The 21755-nt window shown below is 37.4% G+C and overlaps 1 protein-coding gene across 2 annotated transcripts; it reads left to right on the top strand.

The window, feature by feature from the left end:
* The first annotated feature begins 165 nt into the window (after window positions 1-165).
* Window positions 166-21731, top strand: KPNA5 (karyopherin subunit alpha 5). Of its 2 annotated transcripts, XM_086631258.1 has the most exons (14): window positions 166-257; window positions 2459-2592; window positions 4193-4294; window positions 4377-4476; window positions 5260-5354; window positions 6191-6322; window positions 7301-7389; window positions 8484-8583; window positions 10224-10387; window positions 11307-11385; window positions 12424-12549; window positions 13690-13817; window positions 15459-15637; window positions 18020-21731. In XM_086631258.1, exons 1-14 carry the CDS (start codon window positions 254-256, stop codon window positions 18205-18207), a joined length of 1620 nt encoding a protein of 539 aa, XP_086487384.1. In that variant the 5' UTR covers window positions 166-253; the 3' UTR covers window positions 18208-21731. The 2 variants fall into 2 exon arrangements, with proteins under 2 accessions (XP_086487384.1, XP_086487385.1); XM_086631259.1 differs by lacking the exons at window positions 4377-4476; window positions 5260-5354.
* The last annotated feature ends 24 nt before the right edge of the window (window positions 21732-21755 follow it).

The following is a 21755-nucleotide window of genomic DNA, read 5'->3' as shown; positions in this document are numbered from 1 at the left end:
GACGTCACGCCCCGCCCCGCCCCGCCCCGCCCCGCCCGCTGCCTGCTGGGAAGTGCCGTTTCCTGGCCCGGGGCCGGTGCTTGCGCGCGCAGAGCCCGCTGGGGAAGGGAGGGGCCTGCCCGCCCCCCGGCCGGTGCGGCGCGCGGCGGGGCGGCGTCCGCCATCTTGAACAGCGATCCGCCGGTGCCGCGCTCCGCAGCGGAGCGGGTTTCCCACGCTTGGCGGGCGGTGGGCGCCGTGCGCCTCCGCTTCGATGGGTAAGGGCGGAGGAGCGCTCACGGCCGGCGGGCAGGGGGAGGAGGGGCTGCGTCCCCCTCCGGGGCGCGGCGCGGTGCCCCTGGCTGTAAGGCTCCCGGCGCCGGCCTGCTCGGTGCCGGCCGGGAGCAGCGGGGCGGTGCCGCGCGCGGTAACTCGGTCCGCGCCGTGCGGGGCGGTCGGTGCTGGGGCGGTCGGTGCTGGGGCGGGGGTGTCCCGCGCTGTTCTCTGCCGCTTCCCTAGTCAGAGGGCTGCAGTCCTCCAGCTTCCTTGTCCTGCTGCTGATGGAGGGGGCTCTTCTGGGACATCCCAGGAGACATCCCTCAGCTCAGGGCACGCGGGCGAAGAGCTCCGCCGGTCGCTGTAGCGGCCGAGGCGGGTGTCCTCTCGGCTGGGCGGCCGGCGAGGGGACTCGCGGTCCGACCCGACCCCGCGCCGCGGTCTCAGCCGGCGCCAAGGCTGCGGGCAGCCTCTGGAAGCACGTCCGGTCTCCCCTGGCGCTGCCAGTCGGGGAGGGGCGGTGGTACTGCGAGGCGCGGTATTTAGGAAGCCTTACGTAGGCAGGGAGAAAAAGACCCTGTTAGTAGGATAGGTCTTAGTCTAGGCACAACAAGTGGACGAGATGTAGGATGTGGCGGGTGGAGGGATTTCGTGTTAAAGTAAAGCTGGTTCTGCAGCTTCCTTGGCTGGAGATGCAGAAGTCCTGAAGCCCGAATAGGTCAGGGACTGCCGGTCTTTTGGCTCTGACGATGTCTGTACCAAAACCCCCGTGGTGTGAATGAAGCTCTGAATTCGTAAGCTGCTCTTTTTGAAAACAGTTTTGATGAGAGCTTCCTCCCAGTTGTGCTACTGTAAGCCTTCGTAGACCTAAACTGGGTTACTCTGAATGCGCCCTTCTCCTGTTTGGTTCGTTGCAATTGGCGCAACTAAATTAGCAAGGCATGAATGACTGAGGAAGTGATGATGTCTTAGGATTGCTTAAGCCTACTAGTAGTGTTGATCTTAAATTACGCCTCAAAAGTTACATGACAATTACTAGAAAATTGCTGTAGACGGTGGCACGCTTAGAATTGTGGTCCAGAGATGGCAGTAGTTTACTAAGGTTCTTGTGAAGCAGTTGTGTTTGGGTGAAACAGGCTGTTGAGTCCTTGGAGCATCTTGTTGATGTCAGCCTCGTTCCGCGGACTGTTTTCCCGTTACAGCTTGTGTTTATTGCTCAGCAGTCCTTGGTACTGCTGATAGGAAAAAGTAAAATAGTCCCAGCATGGAAGTTGATAGAGAATTCTGCGCAGCTCAAGAACTGTAGTTCAGATGTTCTTGTGTATGTTTTCTTGTTGTGGAAGAATTTCGGACAAATGAGAGTTCGTGTAGAGTCTTATATTTTTTAGTTATTTCTCAGATCGAGGCTACAGTTTTAGCTTTAAAAATTAGCACCATGCTATTAACAGCCTTTTTCAGTCTATTTGATCATTTCAGTCACAGAATGATGTTTTATCACTTTTATCTTTTCACAACTGATATGCCTGAAATGACAGGAGGATTCTAATCCTCTAAACCATCAAAAGAGCTGTTAATTAGATTGGGTCAATCGTTTTATTAGTTTAAAATGGAAAAAAGTATGCCTGTCTGAATGCTACTGACCCTTAATTTGTTATTCTGCAAAGCTTCTTCTGCATACACTTTAGAAGGAAACACAGCATAACCTTTATGTTATCTTTGTGAGATAAGCATCTTAAAAAACAAACAAAGCAATGCGGTAAGATACTAAATGAAACAGTAGTTACTGCAGGTTTTCTTCTTGGACTTGTCCTTATATTTTAATATATTTAACGTCTCCTTTATGAGAGGAGAAAGCAAATTCCTTTACTTGCTGACAGAATCAAAATTCAGAAATGTAATGGTTTTGCTTTTTATTTCTCAGTTTGCTCATCAGACTCATTTTTTTTTTTGCAGTAGCTTATGCCCTTTATTTAAGTATCTGATCTTTGAGATGATCTATAGTTTAATCTGCAGTTTAGAAATGTCTATCTAAGCAAAGATTTTTCTCTAATTTCTGCCTTACAGATTTTTCGTTAATGAACCAGGGATTGCAAGCAGCTACACGAATATACAGCTGATACTGTAGATACTTTTGTAGTAGAAGAGATGGTGGGTTTGCCCTGCAAGGTTTGGCCTTTTGGAGTAATTTTATTTTTTTTCGTAGACAACATGGCAAGCCCGGGTAAAGATAACTTCAGAATGAAAAGCTACAAGAATAACGCACTTAATCCTCAAGAAATGCGCAGACGAAGAGAGGAGGAAGGTATCCAGCTTCGGAAACAGAAGAGGGAAGAACAGGTAAGTATCTTGGTGAGCTGTTAACAGTTACGTGCTTGCGAAGCTAAATTCAGATGTGTGAAAGGACTTGAGCAGACTCCTCCAGTGGAGCAGAATCCCCAGCAATCAGGCTGAATGTCTGTTTTCTGTGCAGTCTTGGGAAACACCAGGCACTTCTCAATAGGATCATAAAAAAGTGAACAGAAGCTGTCTTAAGTCACTAGGGCACACAGAGGAGAGACCTGTGTCTTAAGTTCAATCCTTAGTCTAGGTGTAAACATGTATGACTGGGCTGAAAGGATACTCTTATTTCTAGTAAGGATTAGAAACCTTGTGTTCTTTTCTAGAGTTTGGGCCAAAGTTTTACTGTTAGAAGGGAGAGGATTATTTTCATCTTTGAAGCCATTCTTCAAATTGCCCAAGAGCTTTTCCACAGTAACTTAGTAAAGTGCTAACCAATTAGTGATCCCTGAACTATAATATATAACATTTGCTGTTGTCCCCATTGAATTTTTAGTGATCAGAGTACATCAAACATTATATAATTTAATGGTTTGTGATAGTTTGTTTTCCCAGAATGTTTAGTACTTTCTTGCCAGAAAAGTGAGGAATGTAGTTTGTTGTTCTGCTTGGTCTAAAGTGGCTGAATTTGTCTCCCACAACCCAGAGAGTGGCCCAGGCACTGATCTACAGTCTTCTCTGAGGTGGGAATGCTTACCTTTCTCCTGGGAAAGTGGTGCTACTGCATAGAAAAAGAATTTAAATTAGTTGGGCCATAGAAGTAAGAGTAAGAAGTAGTGTAGTACTGGAGCATTTCCTTGTGAATGGGTAACTGCATTGCAATTCCTGCTGAAAGTTTTGTTAGTGTATTTTGCAGTAAATACCCATTATTTTCATATTTTATCTAGGGAGTATTTCCTCTCCCATGCTGACTGTTCTAACAATGAGAATACTGTTATGTTCTTGATCTTAATTTGTCGGACTGATGTTTTTCAGCTCTTGAACTGGGGAGACCAAGTTTAGTAAGGAATATGAGACTACTGTTGCTCCAGAAGAAGTTATAACTGGTAGATAGACTGTGATCCTAAGCAAAAACAGTTTATACATTTCAACCAAGAGCTTCTGTGTCCTTGTTGAGAGCTAGAAAGAATGGCTGATCTTCTAAAAAAGGAATGTTGTTTCTTCTTCCTGTGTGGGTTTAAATGGAGTTAAAGCTTGTTTATGTCCAGGATCGTACTCAATCCAGAAATGTGTTGAACAAGGGAGGGAATGCCTTGGTTAAGGTTCCTGATTGAAATATGAGTAGATGTAAGCATGGAGTTGCTTCTGCAGTTTTGGATATGTATAGTGACAGAAATCTAGGTGTCTGTAGACAGACACCTGTAAAAAAATGTGTGTCTGAAGCATGGCAGTGCAGTTTAACAAGATACAGATATAGTAGTGTTTTTCTCCTTCATGTTCTTTAAATTTGCATGTAGAATTCCATTTGAGTGGATGAGTAGGAAGGTGGATAGTTGAAATACTTTGACAAGTATTGGTGAAAGCATTTCTTCAAGTGTATGTCATAAGTACCCACTCTGTGGTAAATTCCAATATCTCCCAAAAATTTCTTCTTTTTCAGCTGTTTAAACGCCGAAACGTTTCTCTTCCGGGAAATGAAGAATCTATGGTAGAAAGTCCAATCCAGGATCCTGATGTCAGCTCTACTGTACCTATTCCAGAGGTAATTACTTTAGCACGTTTTTAGAATTATATCTGTTAATGTGCATAGTACTAGACATAAGAAATCCTCCTTTCGTTTTTAGGAAGAAGTTATTACAGTAGATATGGTGCAGATGATTTTCTCAGATGATCCTGATCAGCAACTCACAGCAACTCAGAAATTCAGAAAATTGTTATCTAAAGGTGTGTAAACATTGCCTGACGTTTTTTCGTTCCTTTGATGTTGAATTTTAGTCGTAGAGAGTCAGTTAACCTTTAGTTTTGTTTTTCTTTAAAATAGAGCTTGCTGAAACTTCTAGTTCTGTTTACAGAAAAACCGTGCCAAATCTATTCCAACCTAATGGCTGAATACAGAAAGCTCCATTATTCTGATGTTAAGTCTTTCGGACAAAGTAACAAAAGCAAGGACATGTTGCTGGAAGTGTCCAGGGCAGTAACTAACTGCACAGTAACATTACTTACGGTACTCGTTGCAGTGATTCTGATTCCCATTCTGTGTTTGAGGGGAGAAAAATGACATGGCTGCCAGAGAACAGTTGTAACTTGTTTTTGTTGAGACTCTTAAGACGCGCAGTCTGAAGTTAATGCCAGTATTTGTATAGCATGGTAGGTAAAGGTATGCTTGGTCACTTTAAATAGTCTCTAATTGCAATTGCTCCTCTACCGACCTGAGCTTCTGAGGGAGGGAAGAGTGTTTCATAAGGAGTTACAAACATACCAGTGGATAATAGTATGTGTTACTATTATTATACATAGTAGGATTTTTACTAAATTGTAGCACTTTATAGAGGTGTCCTGCAGTCTTCTGAAATCAAAAGCTTAGCTCCTTCATTTGAGAATAAAATGAATGCTAAAAACTGTGATAAGAACTGAGAATCGTATTAATGTTTTGTGTCATACTGAAAAAGTCATTTATTTGGTCTTTTTTGTTAGACTTACACAAATATGTTTGGTTTTATCCCCTAGAACCTAATCCACCTATAGATGAAGTCATACAAAAACCAGGAGTAGTACAGAGATTTGTGAAATTTCTTGAGAGGAATGAGAATTACACTCTACAAGTGAGTTTGGCTGGTACTGATGGGGAGTTTGGAATGGGATTAGAAACCCCCCAAAACAGCTTTAGAAAGCACTTGATTTTTGGTTGTTGTTGTTTGTGGGTTGTTTTTTTTTTAATAATCAAATTGAATTATTTTTAACCACCGGAGCTGTAAATTTGAATTGTCTAAAACATCAGTTGTTGTCACTGAAATTGTGACTTGACTCTTCTGAATTTCATAGTAGTCTTTAGGGTTATGTATTCAGCTGGTCAAATACTTGGGTGTTGAATGCAGACTGTGTTCAAGAGAATTTCCAGAGTAGTATAAGATCATCAGCATTGATGTGTGAGCAGAATCTGTTTTGTTTGTAGTACTTTTCAGCTGGAATCTTAGAAAAGAAGAAAAAACTGCAGGAAACTGAAAGGCTTGTATGAAACTGTTTTAGAAAATCTTTGAAAAATATGTAATTAATGGTAGGAGTAACGAGTTCTGTCTACTTGTGGTAGCTCATGGAATGGCAATTAGCCCTTGGGTACATTCATACTAGAAGAATTAACTTAAACTTAGAGGAAACAGAAGGTTTTGCATTAGTTCAGAGATTATAAATCTTCCTTACAGTTAGTGCTGCGAGCCAAAACCTAAAAATAATTTAGATACTGAAGTTGCTTATTAAATAGAGATTTTGTCAATGCCAACTATTTTATTGTATAGAAAGTACAATAATAGTAATAATTTCATTTCAGTGGAAAGGAAAAAAGTTGGAAAATTAACCTCTGCAACTGTCATGTCAAACTGTTTTTCATGAGTTTAAGCTTTACTGCTGAGTGGTTTAACACGGTCTTTGTGCTCCTCAACAGTTTGAAGCAGCTTGGGCTTTGACAAACATAGCATCTGGAACTTTTCTACACACCAAAGTTGTAATTGAAACTGGAGCTGTTCCGATTTTTATTAAGTTGCTTAGTTCAGAACATGAAGATGTACAGGAGCAGGTAACTGTTTTCTTGGGGTGTTTTATTAAAACTACTTAAAATTCATTTATCAATGTCTTTTTTGGGATGTGTGTGTGGTTAGAGAGATTTTGAGCCCCATTTGTGAACTAGCCATTGATCTGGCTCCAGGAAGAGAAAAATTTACCTTCAGTTATTTTTTCCCTTCATGTTCTGCTCTTTCATTTTATGTTACAGTCTTTGTTAACGTTTTCCTGAACTTCATTTTTTTGTTTGTGTTTGAGAGGCTTTACTGGCTTTTATTTAACATGTTTGAAAGCTTGTATAGTGAAAGTTCATGATTTAACTTTCTTATGTCTCATACGTTTTTTGCAACTTTGAGCCAGTTTTATTGAATCTATTACACATAGTGAGCAAACATAACTATTGAAAAGAGTATGCGTATCCTTTTTTATTGAAAAGCACATAGAATCATAGAATGGTTTGGATTGGAAGGGACCTCAAAGATCATCTATCCAACCCCCCTGCCATGGGCAGGGAAACCCTCCACTATGCCAGGTTGCCCAAAGCCTCATCCAACCTGGCCTTGAACACTGCCAGGGATGGGGCATCCACAACTTCTCTGGGCAACCTGTTCTGGTGCCTCACCACCCTCTGAGTGAAAAATTTCTTCCTTATATCTAATCTAAATCTCCCCTCTTTCAGTATAAACCCATTGCCCCTTGTCCTATCACTACACGCCCTTGTAAAAAGTCCCTCTCCAGCTTTCCTGTAGGCCCCCTTTAAGTACTGGAAGGCTGCAATAAAATCAATATATTTTCATAACAAGTCTAGGTAATTGCCTTTGTGTGAGTTCACAAAAAATGCAATATAGAAATCAGTAGTCTTCTGAAATTTTATGTTTGGAATGATACTACTTTTTTGATTCTGTAGTATTTGCTGTAAAAAACATGTATAGATGATCTGTAAAAGTTGATTTACAAGCATGTATAAATTCTCTTTGATGCTTTGCTTTTTAAGGCAGTGTGGGCTCTTGGTAACATTGCTGGTGATAATGCAGAATGCAGAGACTTTGTTTTAAACTGTGGAATATTACCACCCCTCTTAGAGTAAGTATTGTAAATTAATACTATAACTATAGTATGCAGGTATAGATAAATGTAAACTTCAACTTTAAAATTTATTTGAAAATAATATCAGCTTTTTGCTAAATTGAGGATGTTTCTTTTTTTGTTATATTGCTATGAATCTAATGTTTTGGCTTACCTGAGATTCAAGCATCTCTTTAATTAATCAATCCATGACTGGAAGCTTTCCAATGTTTGCAAAAGGAGAGAAGTGTTATTTCACAGGTATGAAATTTCTGAATTGGACAGAACTCTGTTGCCAGAGTTCTGGATATACAAGGTGGGAGAGATGATTTAATTCACACTTGCACCTTTGTCCAGTAGCTCCAAACTCTAGTCTTGCTATCTACCCATTTGGTTGTTGAGATGAGCTGGCAGAGTAGTCATTACATGAGCTGTGTACCATCAGAAGATTTCTCTTCACTAGGAATATCATTCCAGTGCACTTACTATATGCTTACAATAGGATGTACACAATGCGAATTTTGTTCAATTTATTATTGCTTAAAACATTCGTAAAATAGCTTGGAATAATAGAGGAGAATGTGATTACCTTCCTTAAGGATTTAAAGGATTAACAGGTTTAGACGTTTTGATATGTGTCTGAAAGTGAACCTGAATTTCAGGTTTTGAATCTTTCTCATTCTATTCAGCAAAACCAGTAAAACTTTTCTTTTTTTTTTTTTTTTTAGAAGATCCTTTTAAGTTCTAAATTTTATGGAACTATTTTTGTTGTTATTAATTGCATTTTCTGGATGAAAACATCAAAGTTAATTCAAGGGCAGGTTGCATCTCTTAGCCCTTTCTTAGTTGAAGGATTTTTCATATGAGCTATGATTTACTTTATATACATGTACTTGATTTGGGCATGAGATGTCCATGCAAAATAATCTATTCAGATTCAGTTGATCCTGAGAACATACTTACAGCGTGTAAGCTATGAAGAGAAATAAATTGAAACTAGTGCACGATAATAGGATTTCTTTTTCTGATTTGAAGTACTGTTGGTAATAGTAGACGTAAAAAGACTTGCCTTTTATTAATTTTTTTTTTTTTTTTTGGTCTCTCTTTGACAGACTGTTAACAAATTCAAATCGTCTTACAACAACTCGAAATGCAGTCTGGGCTCTCTCAAATCTCTGTAGAGGAAAGAACCCACCTCCAGACTTCAGTAAGGTATAATAAAGTATTCATTTTCAGAAATCAGAAAGCTGAAGGCGACTTATGTTTCTAATATGTTATAGCACGCAGAATCTTTGAATCTGGAGATAGGCTAAATTTTGTCTTTTTATCGTAATCACACAGTGTTGTCCATCAGTTGTATCTGCACAAAATCATTTAGTTTGACACCGATCAGCAATAAAGTTAGATTACTGGAAAACTTGAGCTTGTAGTTAGTCAGATGGACATAGTCGTTCACTGGTAGGAAATGATGGACAAATGGTACATTCAGTGCTAAGCCCCTTGGCGCTGTGTTTTCTCCAGATCTGTTTTAGGGGATGTGGGTTAAGATTGAATCCTTTCTTAGATTATTATTTTTTTTATTTTTATTTTATGATTGCGAGTGCATGCTGCAGGAATAAAATGTTGAGTTTTCTGCGCTGTCAGATGCAGTTAAATCAGACTGTGATGGCAAGGTGATTTGCCTGTATGCTCTCCCCTTCGCTCCCTCCTCTCTCCGGGATGCGGTTGTGAAGACTGTAAAGGCGAGTAGGAGTATTAGCTCCATATTTTCCATATGAAATTAATTTCTGGTAAGGTTAATGACGTTAAAAGGTGGAACTGAACATTGGGTATTCTGGTAGAAGAAAACTGAGGTTAAATGATCATTCAAGATAGTCTGGAGAGAATTTACATGTATTGAAGCTTATCTTATGGAATAGTAATTACTGTCATTGCTACTTAATAATTCTTGGAGAGATATTAACAAAAAGGGGAGATTTCTGGTATCAATTAATTGATCACCTCACAATTGTTCTGCCTAAGATACATCCTTCAGTGATGTTTTGTTCTAGTAGCAGAAAAACGACAAGATTTCTTGCTGCTTAAACACTTTGCACTTCAGTGGAAAAAGGTGCCCTGTAGGCAGCGCTAATAAGAATAGCTCCTTTGCTTTTTGCCCTTTGTGATAGCACCAGTTGGACACATAAGAGGCTGAATTGCATAACCGATGCAAGATAGAGAATTAAGTTCTACGACGAGTATGAAATTCCCAAGCTGTACAGCTGAAACCTGTCAGGCTCCAAGTGGTGTTAAGATGATCTCGTTCATTTGGCTCTGTCTGTGTGGAACCTGTAGCGTATTAAGGCCAGAGGCTACCGTTGCAGTGAGAACTGAAGTCAACTGTCGCTTGTTTGATTTGGTTCAGTGAACATTAAGTCCTGTTACTTTTGAGATTCTTTGTGATAAAGCAATTGTAAATTGGTTATTGCAAAAACCCTCCAGTATTCCTACAAAGACAGCGATATCATAAAAGGTTATTACTTTGAAATTCTGTTCCCTGAGTGATTCAAAAAAGCATCACTAATTCCTGATCATCTGGTTACCTGTGAAAGCAGATGGTTTTTGTTTTAAAAAAAACATACCTTATGTAGTATCTCTGAATAAAAAGGCTGTGAATCAGAGTTTATCCAATTTGACAGGTTGAACTGGATATCTAGTTTAATCAGGATGTGTTCCACCTAGGTCCTGATTCATTAAAGAGCTCATGTGCTTTGGCAGTAAATAGTTTTTGCCTTTGTGTCTTTGCAGAATGTTCTCTGAAACTTGAAAAATACAAAATGTCTAATTTTATGCAATATTTGTCTTTAACCTAGGTTGCTCCTTGCTTAAATGTTTTGTCAAGACTGTTGTTTAGCAGTGACCCGGATGTATTAGCAGATGCTTGCTGGGCCCTCTCTTACCTTTCAGATGGTCCCAATGATAAAATTCAAGCTGTTATTGATTCTGGAGTGTGTCGAAGATTGGTGGAACTGCTGATGTAAGTCTCTTCACCAAATAAATGTCTTACAGTCCTGTTAATATTCATTAATTCAAACTGAGGTTTTCTTTCTTACGTGAAAAAAGTTTTCCCAAAGTATACCTTCATATTCTTTACAATTTAATGTAGGATTTCATTTTCATGGAGGAATAAAAATGTGAAGACTGAAGACCAAGCTTGAATTGTAAATTAATTTCTCAGCTTTTTTTAAAAAAAAAAAAACAACAAAATAAAACAAATTTCACTGTTGTATTTTGTTATCTTACTTTTCTAGGAGGTGTAGTTGCAATACAGACAGTTTCTGGACACAAAGTCCAGAGGCTGGCTTGTGCCACTTTTGAACTGATCCAGTATATTTGCTTTATGATCCATTTTTTTCCTATAAAGGGAGACTAAATTCCTGGGTTCACAAGGGGACTACAGAGTGGGTCAGGGATAGTTCCCAGCACTGACAGCTCAGCACAGTTACCTGTGCAAAGTTCATTTATATAGGTGTCAGGAAAGGCTGAGGTTGCTTTTTCTCCTATAGATGCTTTAGGACAACTGAGTAGATTTTCTTCCCCTGCACCTCAGGTTGTTAGCACCTCAGCTAATAACAGCCCTTTTGTTTTTGTGGCTATTGAGTGATGCAGGTTCCAATATTGTATTCCATAATACTTGAGCTGAGCGAAATGAATCTGCTGGGCAGATAGATTGCTCTAAGTTGCGTTGTTCCATAGAGATGTCCTTTCCTTGATTCAGCAATTCAGTTATGGGCTTGCAGTTGTCAAATTTGGCTAAACAGGGGGAAAGCGTACGAAGTAATGCAGTGTTTTCTGTAAATAAAAACTTAGCACCTGAAGTAAACTATTATTCACTGAAAATGCAAAGTTAAACTTTAACACTCGGTAATATCAAGTTATTTAATATTTGTCTCCAGGCATAACGATTACAAAGTGGTATCCCCTGCATTAAGAGCAGTTGGAAATATTGTTACTGGGGATGATATCCAAACACAGGTAAGACTAGTTGATTCAAGGAAAATGAATTGGCAGGTAGAAAAATGGTTAAAGAATTTTGTAAAAATTAATTGTGACAAAATACATGTCTAGTATCTACATACTGCAGTGAAAGTGGTTCTGTACAAATCTGCATTGTTAATCTGACAATCAGTTTAGGCTTCTATCTTAAACATTAGATTACTGCAAGAATGGATGTTTTCTTACAGCACTGTATGTAGTGGGTTGCTTTATTCTTTTATGGCACCGTGAATGTTTCTTCCCATTCACGATGAAAGTAACTTCCCCTGCCCCTTAGTGGAGATTCAATTATTTATTATAATTCCCTTTTTTAAGGCTTCAAATGTAGACAGTTTTCACTTGTAAGCAATGGTCATACTTGATTTGTGCATGGGTTTGCATGCGGTAGTCTTACTGATGCAATTTGTTCTAAAGATTTTAATTTTAATTTAATTTTAATTTCTTTAATTTTTAATTAAAGTTCTTTTAATTTTAGGCAATGGAATTGAGTTTGAAGCAATGCAGGAAATACTAAGACAGGTCCTGCTTTAAAGAAAATTTTGTCTAAAAGGCTGACAGAACTAGTGTAAAGGGAAAATAAGGAAATAAGTTAATTACATAATTTGTTGTGAGCTCTATAGGAGAGGATTTCGCTAAGGAATTAAACAGAAAACATGTGTCTTCAAAAACAAATGAACAAATAAATATACAAATTAGATTTACACTTCTCAGTTCTTCATATTTTCACCTTAAGCAGCCTTATTTAAACTTGCCATCTTTAGTTGTCTTGTCTGAACATAATTGAGGACAGATTGTTTCAAATTGCAGTGTCAATGCAGTGACAATCCAGCAGCACTGAACACTTCAGTTTTGCAGGATGTTATCCATGATGCTTTGTATAATATGTACGTGTTGCAAAATCTGCTTCTTTTGAAGTTATCTGTAAAGTGTTTTTATACATCTATGTGTATGTTGCACAAGCCAATGTATATGTATGTATATCGTACAACTTCATTTTCAATTCTCTAATTATTTTAGGTGATTCTAAACTGCTCTGCATTACCCTGTCTCTTGCACTTGCTTAGTAGTCCCAAGGAATCTATTCGAAAGGAAGCGTGCTGGACTGTTTCGAACATTACTGCAGGAAACAGAGCTCAGATTCAGGTAAAACCTCTGTATTTGTTATTTGGTTGGGTTTGTTTTCATTTTACTAGTTCACTTGATTTTTCCTTCACAGGGAGTAACAAGTATATGCTACACTGATTCTGCATTATTTGTTTTAGGTAAAATTATAGACAGTTAGGACTATCTTAAATGTTTTCTTCTGAATTTTGAAAGATTATTATAAATAACTTCATAAAATAATACTTTAAAAATAGAGGTCATGATTTGTACTAGAGAAACTGATTCGTTCCTCTCAAAGGGATTTGGTTGATGCTTATAAAACAAATGAAAGCATACTTAAAATATTCTCTTAGGTCTGGTATCAACAGTTGGTATTTTCCCCTGTGGTAGCATCATCTATGGATGTATGCTTTTTCATTTTGTCTTGCATTGTAATACACATGATAAAGTAATAAGCAATTTTTATTTTTTTAAAAGTTGAAACAAAACATCTTGCACAAATTAGTTCAGTGAAAAGTGGACAGTTCTACCAGTTTGGAAATGTTGAATGTTTTGCTTGGATAAAAACCTGCATGATATTGTCAGGACTGAGTTGTATGCTTGTGAACACTACTAAATCCTGACTATTGCTCCAGGTGCCTGGAGTTACCTGGAAAAAGGTTCTATTTGACAAAAATGAGAAGTCTGTATCAGAGTATATGTTTCAGTATGATTTTTTTTTTCCCTCCTATACTTCAGTAAGGGATAAAAATATTACTTCTTGATATAATTTAAAATATATTATATAATTTCCAATTATAGACATAGTCTTTATGTGGAAACTGCAAACCTGAATAAAATCGACAAAGTGGAGTTTTGTTCTGACACTTGATCTCCAGTTCAAAAGCTCAGGTTTAGTGCTTACGTCGTATGATATGGGCCTGTCTAGTAAGAAGTACCCTGTCCACTAGAGACAGAGAAATCAGTGAAGATGATATTCTGATGGCTACTGCAGTGCAATGTCGGAATAGTTCTGAATTTCGGTTCAGTGCTTCTAGTTAGTGTGGTGCCTTCTGACAAAACATTGTTTGCTTTGGTATCAACAGGCATCACTGACTCTTGTAGTGAAGGATATTAATGTTATTTCTCTGTGTATACTAAATCTCTGTTATCGTGAAATATTATAATTTCATCTCTTAGGCTGTTATAGATGCAAATATTTTTCCAATATTGATTGAAATTCTTCAAAAAGCTGAATTTCGCACCAGAAAAGAAGCAGCATGGGCCATAACTAATGCAACATCAGGAGGAACCCCTGAACAGATTAGGTAAGCTTGTGTATGTTACTGTTTTCTCTGCCTAAGTATCTTGTCTAAGGCATTTTTATTTCTGCTTTTGAATCCTGACAAACGTAACAATGATCCCTTGAAACTCTGTCTATGCAGAGACTAAACATGTAGATATTCAGAAAAATGAGTGAAATACATGCAGTAGACTTAATAACAGATTGACAGATACTGCTTTGTTTCAGTAGTATTACACCTAAAGCTTTCACAGAGTTACCTTCCAGAGTTCATGTTACATTGTCACACACAATTCCAACAGTTAACAGTTTCAGTATTTGACAATGGAAAACGTTGGGAGTTGTTTAGAAAACTTACGCAATGGGATTATATGTGGAGAGACTTCAGGAATTTCAGTGGTTTCTTCATGTATTTTAAACTCATATCAGTATTATTTTAAAGCAGATGTCTAAGCTCCTTTTTTCAAAATTGAGTTTGATTAAAATTTATTGTCAGCAGCTATTTATATGCTGCAAAGATTGGACTGCTTAAGTGACTAGAATAAAATACTTTCTGGGTATTCTCTGAATATGATCAGCATAGCGATCAGTTGGAATCAGTAGTTGATAAATAGATTTAAAAATGATTTTTTGTATTATTTGGAAGCCAGAACTGAAACTGATGTGATAACTATTCCAGCACATTTGGAGATCTGTTGCAATAAGTGCATGCTGATTTATTTAAAATGTAAACAATCCTAGTTTTCTTATAATCACTAAGTCTTATCAGAGGTAAGGAAAGTTTGTAGTGTGTTTTTTCTATTTTTTGATTGCTTGTGGAACATAACATTTTAAAGTTTAATGTATTTTAAATAAATTTTACTTCAGGTTCTTCAAATAGTAAATGTGCCTGTAATACCATAAAAGTAGCTTCTTATCACAAAATATAGATGTGTTATCTATGACATGAAATTTTAGCCCTTTTAAATGTCTTCAATGTACTACCATTTAACTGCAGGATAACTTAAAACCACTAAATAAACTACTTAAGCAACCTTTTGATGCCAGCAGACGTTACTGTCTTCGTTTTACTTGCACACTAGAAGCAAGGACACAAGTTCTGACTTCCAAAGTTCCAACACAATTTTGTGCAAAATTGGAAAAAGGAATAGGATACTGAGAATCCCAGTATCTTTTTTTGTATTTACAGTTATGTCCTTCCTTTTACAGTAGGTAATGTGAATATCTTCATGGGTTGCTTGTGTGGACTGCATTAGTACAGAGCAGTGTCCAATGTTCTTACTTGTCTCTAATGTGTATACTCGATGTTTTTGCCACTACAAAATTTCAAATGCCCGAGAAAAGAACTTAGTGCGAAAACTCACTTTTTTTCTGCTATTCAGTGAAACCCATCTGAAGATCATAAGTGAAAAGAACTTGAAAAGACTACAAGTTCCAAACTCCAGTTTAGAAGCTGCACGTTCAATTGTCTTATTAGGATACATTAGAATATTTATTCAGTTTCAGACTAAGATTATTTTTGCGCTCTAGAAATTTTTTGTTTCAGCCACTTCTTTTAGCAAAATTAAGGACTAATAGTGATAGACTGGCATGTCAGAATAAATGTGCTGGATAATCAGCCCTTCTTTCTCCCCCACCCCCCTCTGTTTTTTCTGTTGTTATAAAGGTATTTGGTAGCACTAGGTTGTACCAAGCCTCTTTGTGACCTCCTGACTGTGATGGATTCAAAAATAGTACAGGTGGCTTTAAATGGACTTGAAAATATTCTGCGTCTTGGAGAACAAGAGTCTAAGCAAAATGGAATGGGCATCAATCCTTATTGTGCCCTTATAGAGGAAGCATATGGTAAGAAATTACTTCTTGTAAAACTGCATACCTATATGTCCGTGTTTCAGGCTGTAAAAATGAAACCTTTGTGAACCACTTGCAGGTAAGTTTAATATTAGAATTTTTACTTCAAGCATAAAGTGGACATGAAAGCATCATAAATTAAGAAATATAACATGGTGGGAAAAGCAGTTAAATACAGAAAACCTGTGGATGTTTTTGTCTGTGGTCAGTTTATGAAATGTGCCTCTAGAGAAACATTCTCAGAGTATTTAATACGCAGATGTCCTCGTCTGTTGAAGCCATGGTTTGCATAAATTTATCAGCTAATCGTAAATACAGTTTTGTTACTTTAATCTATAGGCCTGTGTGGTGCAGTTTCGTTACTAACAGGGATGCAAGATCAGAGGGCTTTTTACTTATTCCCAAAGTCTTTAACATAGTAACTTTTTAACATAGTAAATATCAGTAATAGCAGAATCAACTTCATATCATAAAATTAGGAAAGTTTGTACTTATTTATAGAATCATAGAATCATAGAATCATAGAATGGTTAGAGTTGGAAGGGACCTCAAAGATCATCTAGTTCCAACCCTCCTGCTATGGGCAGGGAAACCCTCCACTACACCAGGTTGCTCAATGCCTCATCCAACCTGGCCTTGAACACTTCCAGGGATGGGGAATCTACAGCTTCTCTGGGCAACCTGTTCCAGTGCCTCACCACCCTCTGAGTGAAGAATTTCTTCCTTATAGCTAATCTACATCTGCCCTCTTTCAGTTTAAAGCCATTGCCCCTTGTCCTATCACTACACGCCCTTGTAAAAAGTCCCTCTCCAGCTTTCCTGTAGGCCCCCTTTAAGTCCTGGAAGGCTGCTATAAGATCACCCTGGAGCCTTCTCTTCTCCAGGCTGAACAGCCCCAACTCTCTCAGCCTGTCTTCATAGCAGAGGAGCTCCAGCCCTCGGATCGTCTTCGTGGCCCTCCTCTGGACTCGTTCCAGCAGCTCCATTGTCCTTCTTTTGTTGGGGACTCCAGAGCTGAACACAGTATTCCAGGTGGGGTCTCACGAGAGCAGAGTAGAGGGGCAGAATCACTTCCCTCGACCTGCTGGCCACGCTTCTTTTGATGCAGCACGGAATACGGTTGGCTTTCTGGGCTGCCAGAATTTGTGAAAGTATTTTTGTTCTATTTCTTCTTCTAAGACTTGTTGAATTAAATCACATTTTAAAGGCAGAGTATCAAAATGAAAATGACATTTGTAGACTTTCATGACTGGATTCTTTTGGTTTAACAAAATTAACGTTTAAAACTGGCTCATAATGAATCTGGCATTATTTGTGGAGACTTATCTTTTCAGAGTTTCTGACAAAATGAAATTGGCAGACACATGTGTTTCAGAAACTGCTAATAACAATTCTGCTTGACCACATTATAACTGACTAGATGATACTAACTTTTCTGTAAAGCAGCCTTGAAATCTGAGTTCCTTGATACAGAGTTGCATTTCAAAATCAAGTCCATACTTGGAGAACTTGCTTTGCAGTCTAATGTGTGTGAGGAGTAAGTGCTGCATACTTTAGTGGAATTTATTCTGTTCCAGATTTTGAATCTGTTCACAGTTTCAACTGTTGAATATGTTGGTTCATTTTTTCATTTACCAGTTAAGTGTAGGCTGCCGAAGCTGCAGAGTAGAAGTTCAGTAAGGAAAACAGCTGATTACATCACTGTCATTGCTTTGACTTCCATAGTCACCAGAAGGATTCATATGAGCTCTTCCTAATCCAACTTAAGTGAAACCTGAGTTGTCTTAAAAGAAGCTTTGAATCAACCTAACTGACTGACAAGCACTGAATTCTACCAGCAGGGCAGAGGTTATGTCCTCTAGCTTGCAAATGATAAACCTTTGGAAAGCTAGTATCTTCAAATCTTAAATTTGAAAAAAGATACCAGATTGTACACTCCATAACAGGGGATAGAATTGAGAGCTGGGGAGGGCTGAAGAATAAAAGAAAAGAAATTGAAGTACTGGAACTTGGTACAGCAAACAGTTTCATGCTATCCTAATTCTATACAGATTAAATTTCTTTGTAGGCATGGCATATTTCTTTGTAGTTACTACACAGCCACCTCCTCCTTCTCAGTTTAATTGATATTCTTTTAGCGTAGTTTTACAATTAGTTTGGGCATCAGAAATGTTGCAGAAAATGAAGACTAGAAATACATGGGTTAGGAAATTAAGAACTGAGAAATGAAGAATTAGTGATATCAAATGAATTGAGAATGACCTGGGGTTGCATTTTTTCATCTAAGAAGTACCACTAAGTTTTCATACTATAAGCTGTTTTCCTTTTAATTCATCATTCTTTTAAGCAACTGAAAATGTTTTGTTTTGAATTTAGGACTTGATAAAATTGAATTTCTTCAGAGGCATGAAAACCAAGAGATCTACCAAAAGGCTTTTGAACTCATAGAACATTACTTCGGTGTCGAAGAAGAGGACTCCAGTATTGCACCTCAGGTGGATGAAAGTCAGCAGCAGTTTGTGTTTCAACAACAGGAGGCTCCAATGGAGGGGTTTCAGCTGTAAACTATTGAAGTGAAGACAATAAAACGTAAACACTTGTACGGTTTTGGGTTTTTCCCCAGAGGTCTTTTCTTTATGGCCAAAGTTAGAGGAGAAATTGAGTATGTTTTGCAGAAATAGATGAAGAAGCAGCTCATGCACTTTTATATTTTGTGTTAGATACAACTGTTCTTTGTTTTGTATTTGTGTTTTTCATTATCACATATGTACAGAAAACAACTGTGAGTAATCATGTCTAAAGTAAAGCATTAAATGTGATTTAACAAGAACTGGTAAGCTAAGACTTGGTAGGATTTTAGGTAGTGGTTCTGAATTTTTCACATAGCCTCAAACTGCATATCAGCAATACAGTTACTGACAGTTGCATTTTTGGCAGTAGGCTTGACTTGCCCAGTCTCTATCAAATCTACCTCTTGTATTGAAGCAAAAACATTGCTTCAGAACTAAGGCATGAAATAAAGATGAGCTTGTAAGAAGCTGAATTGGAATGTGAAAAATATTTATTTAAATTGTGAAACTTTTATGCATTACTTACTTTACAATACTCTGTTGGAATTTATTTATAAAATGTATTTAAAGACATAATAGATATACATATATAATGCTAATTACCTAATATAATATTGAATATATGAAAAAGCTTTTTCTGAATTATATGGGAAGAGGACTATTTCAGAGGTTTTCAAATTGAAATCAGCAGAGAGCTTGCTGGTCATTTGGTGTTGGCTCTGTAATTAAAGCTGCTAAATGGCATTAGAAGTCAGCCACAGATACAGTACTTTGCTGTGGAAGCAGTTGCTGTAGTTACCACAAGAATGCTGTGGTTAGGAGTGACACAGATGGCGATTTGCACAAATCACCAAGCAGATGGTTTACAGCTGCCTCCTGTCAAAATGTGGTAACACCACTTGAGCTTGAGAAACACAGCAATGTTTGCCTTTCTAGTACAGTAGCGTCTTAAAAGTTTAGACAGTAGGTGTTATTTGATTTTGACCAAATATGCTACCACCACTTGAATTGTTCTTTAGGTTAACTAACTCGGTTTTCTTTTGGTAAGACAACAGAAATACGGCAGTGAGGAATCCGTAGCGAATCACTCCAGTTGAAGGAAAAGTTTGTTGTACTGTAAATAGCATTGAGTATGTGGACACTAAAACTAACTAGAAGTTACTGTCGTCTAAATATTTAGGCTCTACAATATACAGTGTTTGCTGTTAAACACTAAAGGAAATAGAATTCTAATATTTACATTAACAATTTTGAATACAGAAAAATGTATGCTCTGCTTGGACTTGCATATAAGTAGTGTTTCTGGCATATTAGTAGCATATCTCATTTGGAGAAATCGATACGTTGGGTTAACTCTAAAGTATGATTATTTCTTTTACCTGTAATTAATGTATTAACATCAAACTCCTGGGTTAAGTGAAATCTTTGGTGTATGAGAGCATTTCATGTTTCATAAAAAGCTGCAATTGAAACTTCAGATTACTTACCCCTTGGCACTGTGCTTGTCACTAAACAGTATTTTAATGCACTGAAAAATACAGGTTAAAAGTGGTATCATTTACAGTACCATTTTATATTTCGAATTTTTTTTTTTACGTGCAAGTTAAGATTCTTAAGATGTTTCACCTTGATGTTACAGCAATATATACTATCTTGTAATTGAATGTGGGACTTGAAGTGGATTTTTTAATGGTCGGTTTTGACTAAGATGTAACTTGGATGGAAGAAACCTCTTTTTGAAGTCTTTTTAGTGGAAGATAGAAGTGTAAGAAGTGTATATAGGAGCGCTGTTACTTTATGAACTCTGAATAAGGAGATATTTTAGCAAATGACACTTTAAACTTAGATTTGTACAGCATACAACAGTTTTGAATAGCGTGGTAATACTGAGTACAGCTGCCAAATTTTCATATAATGTTAGATGATTGTATTTGTGCCCTTTTTACTCTCATAGTTTTAGGTTTTCATATACTGTCCTTCCTTCCTTCCCCCCACATCTGTTCAAAGTACAGGGTAACAATCACGGAAACCTACTAGGATTACTAGTAAATGCTGAATTTCAGTGTTGTTCTAGTGTAAGAAAATTATTCAGGTAACAGGGTATTCCATTGTTTCTAACAACCTTGTTTTGATAATGCTACACAACCAGCTGTGCCTGCTTTTTATTTGGAGAACCCTGTAAAAACTGCATTTATAAGCCTCTCTAATTTAAACCAAATCTGACTATAAAAATCTTGATTAAAAGACTTGAAAATCAAGAAAAGAGGGGACGTTTAAAGTATCATATTTGTTTTGAAAGAATGTCTTCAGTTTTGTGGATATATTATTCTATATGCGTGAATGGTTAGTGACTGCACTTTATGCATTTAGATAAACTATATTTCATGCCTCTGATACATTTAAATGTAACAGTTTAAAAGGGAACTAAAATTGGTGGACTTTGGCTAATGAAGACCATTATTTAAACTCAACATTTGGTTTTACCCTAAAATTGTTAAAAAATAAGAATGGAAATTTTTCTCTAAAGGATAAACATACTGGATAGCCTCTCCTATTTTGTCGCTGGGCTTACATCTCACTTCGTTAAAAGCATATAAATCAACGGTATAAAACCAGAGATGATGACTTAAGGTCAGCTCTGGTGTAGTCATTTGCAGGTAGGGGTGTGAATATGAGCATGTTGCCTAAACAGATGAAACCAGTGTGGAGAAAAAAAAAAAAAGACCAAACTGATAGAAGAAAATCTCTTTTTTAAGTTTGGCATTTTATATGGAATCTGAAGTGCCCCGTCAGTTACAAAGTCTGTTTAAAAATACAGGGCTTTGGTTTTTGTGCTTTTGGTTTTAATTAAAAGGGTACCATTTGTTCTGCTTAAATATGAATACTAACTAGGTAATCTATGCAACTAAGCAAAGCGTAAGATTTTTTTTTTTTTTAGTTCCCTACTCTTGATACACTGAATCATATCTAATTTTTTCATTGTTGCACTTTTGTCTGAGGACTGGTTCATACAGCTTTTTAATTTTCTAGTATTTGCTTTAAACACTATTGCTAGCAGCAATCAGAAAATAGTAATAATGTTGGCACAGAAGTAAGTTAGCTTGTAGAACAAATTTGCAACTGGAAAATACTTATTGTCAGGTCTGTCTTCTAAAAACAAACAAAAAAGATGCACTATTGTCTTTCCTCCATGGTTAGTTCTCAGTTGGTTTAAATTTATTAAATTGTACAACAGAGGATTTTTGTAATAGGTCTGCCAACTAATACGTGAAGCTTAACTGTGACCTCAAGAGTTCACGGAAATCTGGCACGGGAAATTACAGTTACTTACGGCACAATGTCTTCATATAATGTGTGGAAACTAAAACACCTGTACCGACTCCAGATAGTAATAGTGCATCTTTAAATCCAGGCCAAAGGCCCGTTACTGTAACAGAACACATATGAGTAGTATGCAATATTATGGAATGTTAAATCTCCAAATACCGTACAGAAACCAATAAAACCTATTTTACAGACGTTTATTGTATTTATTTAGTGTT

Source organism: Tauraco erythrolophus, chromosome 2, assembly GCF_009769465.1.
Source record: "Tauraco erythrolophus isolate bTauEry1 chromosome 2, bTauEry1.pri, whole genome shotgun sequence".
NCBI classification, from domain to species: domain Eukaryota; kingdom Metazoa; phylum Chordata; class Aves; order Musophagiformes; family Musophagidae; genus Tauraco; species Tauraco erythrolophus.
The sequence above is the reverse complement of the archived record's forward strand: the minus strand, read 5'-3'. Positions and strand labels throughout refer to the sequence as shown.

What these genes read in the sequence shown, in the direction of transcription:
- KPNA5 (XM_086631258.1), top strand. An exon ending in ATATTACCACCCCTCTTAGA is followed by an intron (nt 7,390 to 8,483) that starts GTAAGTATTGTA and finishes TCTCTTTGACAG; the next exon opens with ACTGTTAACAAATTCAAATC. An exon ending in GAAACAGAGCTCAGATTCAG is followed by an intron (nt 12,550 to 13,689) that starts GTAAAACCTCTG and finishes TTCATCTCTTAG; the next exon opens with GCTGTTATAGATGCAAATAT.